This window comes from Oncorhynchus nerka, linkage group LG9a (genome assembly GCF_034236695.1).
Source record: "Oncorhynchus nerka isolate Pitt River linkage group LG9a, Oner_Uvic_2.0, whole genome shotgun sequence".
NCBI classification, from domain to species: domain Eukaryota; kingdom Metazoa; phylum Chordata; class Actinopteri; order Salmoniformes; family Salmonidae; genus Oncorhynchus; species Oncorhynchus nerka.
In genome coordinates, this window is record NC_088404.1 from 48,900,803 (window position 1) to 48,906,802 (window position 6,000).

The 6,000-nt window shown below is 39.7% G+C and overlaps 1 protein-coding gene across 1 annotated transcript; it reads left to right on the plus strand.

Moving 5' to 3' along the window:
* Positions 1–1,094: 1,094 nt before the first annotated feature.
* myod1 (myogenic differentiation 1) lies at positions 1,095–3,048 on the plus strand. Its single transcript, XM_029668984.2, has 3 exons — positions 1,095–1,809; positions 2,070–2,148; positions 2,353–3,048. Exons 1-3 carry the CDS (start codon positions 1,297–1,299, stop codon positions 2,577–2,579), a joined length of 819 nt encoding a protein of 272 aa, XP_029524844.1. The 5' UTR covers positions 1,095–1,296; the 3' UTR covers positions 2,580–3,048.
* The last annotated feature ends 2,952 nt before the right edge of the window (positions 3,049–6,000 follow it).

The following is a 6,000-nucleotide window of genomic DNA, read 5'->3' on the forward strand; positions in this document are numbered from 1 at the left end:
TCAGGTTTTCAAGAAGTAGGCGTATAGTGGCCTCATATTCTCCAATAGACCTGTCTAAAAATATATACACTTTAGGTAGCAGCAGAATTTACAGCCAAGAGAGCATTTTGTATTTAGAAAAGTACATTGTGTTTAAAACAAACTGGTCTGCCTGATTAATTATAAAGCAGCATACACATTGGATAATGAATATATCTGAGGGCTATAGATTAGATTCATAATTTGGTGGATGCTTATATTTGTCCTGTTTCACACCTGAATTAAAAAATATATATAATATCCCAACTCCCCCTGAGACACCCTTGGATAGTGGGGTCACGACCAGGGTCAGCCATTATCAACAGCAGCCCTGGAGCTATTAGGGTTAAGTGCCTTGGTCAAGGGCACATCAACGTATGTATTTATTTATTTTTTGTCTTGGGTATTCGAACTATCAACATTTTGGCTACTTGCCTAATGCTGCAACCGCTATAGGCTAACTGCCACTGCCGAAAGTAATAGTGTGTGCAAGAGAATAAGTGCTGATATCATTAGGCCAACTTGTGTTCAGAAACTCTTAGAAACAAATTGTTGTAACATCCGTTTGAGCCAATAGGCTATAGGGACATTAGAGAAACTTGTGCATAACAGAATGGTATATTGAGACAGGTTATGGCTATATGAAAGGGAATAGAATAGAATAGAATTAGCCTATTGTATTTATTCCAGAAGGAACTTCAGCAACAGCATAACATTCTAGTAATAGGACTAGATAGAATCATACCAATAATACAACTAAGCACCAAAATATAAAAATGTAATCTGTAAATTATATTTATGAAAAACGAATGAAAAGTGAATTGATTGCTGTGATTTATTTTTCTCTAGTATCAGAGCTTTTTAAAATATCAGTATGACTGTTTTCAAACGAATAATAGGCCTCGATCTCTATGTAATTATGTGGACAGTTATGAGAAATTGTTCACTAATTAGCGTGAAGTTGTAAACCCCTCCCTATGCACCCATTCCGCGCGATCATTGGCCAATCCAGGGAGCTGTCAGAAATGCAGAGCACGCCCCTAACTCTAACACCAAGGATAAAAGCTTGTTCGATCCACAGCATCAGCAACAGTTTGCATTAGGATAGAGGTTGGGGAAAGTTATTAACCACATTCCTACACTTAAACCTAACCATCATTTTAAGGATACTTTTACTTTTTTGCCCAAAGTTTCTGGTAACCTAGAACGTTTGTAACAAATACAGACAGGAGAACAATTGTTACAAAGTTGGTCTTGGCATTTGACACTGAGATAGAGATGGAGTTGTCGGATATTTCGTTCCCTATCACCTCCGCTGATGACTTTTATGACGACCCGTGCTTCAACACCAGCGACATGCATTTTTTCGAAGACATGGACCCCCGGTTAGTCCATGTTGGTCTCCTCAAGCCAGACGACCATCATCATAACGAAGACGAGCACATCAGGGCCCCAAGCGGGCACCACCAAGCCGGTAGGTGCCTCCTCTGGGCATGCAAAGCCTGCAAGAGGAAAACCACCAACACCGACCGGAGGAAGGCTGCTACCATGCGGGAGAGGAGGAGACTGGGCAAGGTCAACGACGCCTTCGAGAACCTGAAGAGATGTACGTCGAACAACCCCAATCAGAGGCTTCCAAAGGTGGAGATCCTGAGAAATGCCATCAGCTACATCGAGTCTCTGCAGTCTCTGCTCAGGGGCCAGGACGGCGAAAACTACTACCCTTCGCTGGAGCACTACAACGGGGACTCTGACGCATCCAGCCCACGGTCCAACTGCTCTGATGGAATGGTGAGTTGGTGCATCTTGACCTCAGTGTCTATGGGCATGTCCACTGGATTTCGATCGTTCTTTATTACATAAAATGTATACATACAGTTAGTAGACCTATTCCATTTTATTTGTATATATTATTTTGGATTGAGGTCTATAGTATGATATGTTGATTTATAGGTCTTTGGTTTGACATATCATTCCACAAGTTGACAGAACACAATATGTGATATTGTATTGCTCGAATTCTTAATAATGTCATCTTTTTTTTAATCCAGATGGACTATAATGCCCCGACGTGCACGTCCGCAAGACGAAGCAGCTATGAAAGCTCTTATTTTGCGGAGACTCCAAACGGTACGTTTTTATTTAGTTTTATATTATTGTGACTTGTTATAGGCCCAGGCCTTTATTATACGGTTTTAAAATAACGTTTTATTCAGCAGCAGCTCTTCTTCTGTAGCCCAAAGTTCAAGACTCAAGACAGACAGCATTTGACATTTAGACAATGCTACTAGTTCATTGTTGTCACTGATGTTTTATTCACCTTTGTTACTACAGCTGATGCCAGAAGCAAAAAGAACGCAGTCATCTCCAGCTTGGATTGTCTATCCAGCATCGTGGAGAGAATCTCAACAGACACGTCCGCGTGCACTATGTTATCAGTTCAGGAGGGTAGCCCCTGCTCTCCCCAAGAGGGATCTATCCTGAGCGAGACAGGGGCAACCGTGCCGTCGCCGACCAAGTGCCCACAGCCCTCCCATGACCCCATCTACCAAGTGCTATGAAAAGACAGTGATAGTATATGGCTACATTCATGAAAATGAATCGATTCATGTAAATGAAGAAAACAACGAACGGACAGGGTTGCAGAATGTGGCTGTACTATAAGAATATGATGGCAAAGTTGCCTTTCCTTCCTTTAATAGAATTCAATCATTGGCATCCCATGGGTCACGTTTTATAAGAAATAATTTACCGATTTATTTATGTACATGTAATCGTATATGAAATATTTGACCACTTTCTTTCCCTTGCCATTTTAATTGTTTATGACAATAGAGGACCATTTTTGTATAGGTCTATGTGTAAATAAGAGGTGAAACGAAAAAAAGGTTTTTAATGTATTTAATGTTGCCTGTTTATATTCAGGGGCGCGTGGTTGGTTTGTTGTGAGAAATGTTTAACTTTATATTTATACATCTTAACATTTGTGAAAGTCGTTCGATGTTATTATAAATAAATGACTATGGCTATTTATACAAAACATGATTCATCATTTACTCTATTGCTTTGCCAAGATAACTGTGTTTTGCCTGGCATATTTAACCGGAGGAACAAAGATTATAATGACATATTGAAATTCTAAAATATCTTCAAAATGCTGAAGCATATTATACTGTATTAAGCACATTATATTATAATATTAGGCCTATTGTACATTTGATAATTTCTCGCGATTTATACTGGATCCACATAATTAAAAAATTAATTCACATCTATTTGATTGCAAAATAAAAACGAAATAGAGGACACAATAGCATATGATCAGACATAAATTATTTTGCATACTTACTCCATGTCATAGGCCTATCATATGTAACGTCTCAACGCATTAACTATGCTGGACAGATTATAGTTTCTAAAGTATTCATGTTTCTCCCAAGCAGAAGACAACTGCATTGGAGCAGATTTATTTAAAAAAAAATCTCTGTCGGCCTATATATTAAGAAACACCTAACTTTACAAGACACACACTACTCCTTTCCACAACAGCAGCAATTACACATTCCAAGGGTACATCTTGAGGTTGGAGTAAGATCTTTCAGATACAAAGGCCCAACTGGGCTCCCGAGTGGCGCAGAGGTCTAAGGCACTGCATCTCAGTGCTAGAGGCGTCACTACAGACACCACAGGCTTTATCACAACCGGCGGTGATTGGGAGTCTTATAGGGCGGTGCACAATTGGCTCAGCGTCGTCCGCGTTTGGCCGGTGTAGGCGGTCATTGTAAATCATAATTTGTCCTTTAACTGACTTGCCTAGTTACATACCGATTTTTTTTTTTAGCTGACTGGAACAATTTACCTATAGAAATCAGGGCATTACACAGTGCATTTAACTAACAAAAACATCTGCATGTGAAGATGTATATATATATATATTATAGGTACTTCGTTTTATTAGTTGTATTAGTAGATGTAGCTGTAGTTTTTATTAGTAGGACTAGTAGTAATTGTAAAACTTTGTTTTATGCTGTTAATGTAGGTTTTTATTATTATTGTTGTTATTATTTCATTGTTATTATTGTTATTTTTTATTCGGATACTTGAAAACGAGATCTCAAGAGATTTGATACTGCAAAATGTCAAATGAATAAATACATAAAATGATAGGCTATGGCCTAAATGAAACACATCTAAATCTAAATCACATCTAAAGACCCAAATTACTTACCAATAAGACATGAACTGTTGCCATAAAATAATCTGTCCAAAACCTTATTTATATAAGAGAGGTTAATTTAAGCGATATTAGGCCTATCAACTCAGGGCCGAATACTTACTAGCGTATGTGCAACTCCAACTGTAGCATGTTTCATTAAAACAAAATTGTGTATAGCAGTAACACACCATTTGTAATTATCACAAGGGGTTTCACTTTTGAAATTCACAAAAATAAATAGACAGACACTATATGCCTAGTCTATAGCCTAAAAATACTATTTTAACACATGCATGTTTTTCTGTGTCTGACATTTAACTTTACAAATATAAATCAGTCCACAAAGCAAAAACAACATTGGGCCCGATATGGTCTATATTTCTAACACTATAGCCAATTAGGATAAATATAATTTGATGGAAAAGTGTTTTGAGCTGTGTGAACATAGTTGTTTTTGCCTTTATTTGTTGTCTTGTTCAAAAGTGAACGAGAGTAAACATCTTGAACAGAAGTGAAATGGACAATGAGTCTCTTTTTTAGCTGACAAGTGTGCAAAGTGAGTTGCTACCAATAGTATTATTATTAGTAATTATATTTCTATGAGTACAGTAGATGCACCGTCAGGACCGAAAATATCCCTTGAACATTGAGAGAGCAACAGCGTCATCACGAGTTCACATTGTGTACTGCAGTTGCAAAAGCCCGCAATTTTTTAAGCCTACAGAAATGAATTTATTAACGTCTACATTCGTTTTTGTCACATGTATTATATTACAGACACATTAATGTATACTTTTAAATGATATTAGGTGAGTTAAACATAAAATTAAAATAAGTCAAGCATTCACGGTTGACAACTCCATTGTGTCCTCCTCCCAGAGCGCTAAGAACCTTGGCGTGATCCTGGACAACACCCTGTCGTTCTCAACTAACATCAAGGCGGTGGCCCGTTCCTGTAGGTTCATGCTCTACAACATCCGCAGAGTACAACCCTGCCTCACACAGGAAGCGGCGCAGGTCCTAATCCAGGCACTTGTCATCTCCCGTCTGGATTACTGCAACTCGCTGTTGGCTGTGCTCCCCGCCTGTGCCATTAAACCCCTACAACTCATCCAGAACGCCGCAGCCCGTCTGGTGTTCAACCTTCAAGTTCTCTCACGTCACCCCGCTCCTCCGCTCTCTCCACTGGCTTCCAGTTGAAGCTCGCATCCGCTACAAGACCATGGTGCTTGCCTACGGAGCTGTGAGGGGAACGGCACCTCAGTACCTCCAGGCTCTGATCAGGCCCTACACCCAAACAAGGGCACTGCGTTCATCCACCTCTGGCCTGCTCGCCTCCCTACCACTGAGGAAGTACAGTTCCCGCTCAGCCCAGTCAAAACTGTTCGCTGCTCTGGCCCCCCAATGGTGGAACAAACTCCCTCACGACGCCAGGACAGCGGAGTCAATCACCACCTTCCGGAGACACCTGAAACCCCACCTCTTTAAGGAATACCTAGGATAGGATAAAGTAATCCTTCTCACCCCCCCCTTAAAAGATTTAGATGCACTATTGTAAAGTGGCTGTTCCACTGGATGTCATAAGGTGAATGCACCAATTTGTAAGTCGCTCTGGATAAGAGCGTCTGCTAAATGACTTAAATGTAATGTAAATGTAATTTTCTTTAAAGTACATTCATAAAGAAAATAACGTGCCTTTTACTCCATACATTTTCCCTGACACCCAAAAGTGCTCATTACATTTTGAATGCTTGGCAGGACAGGAA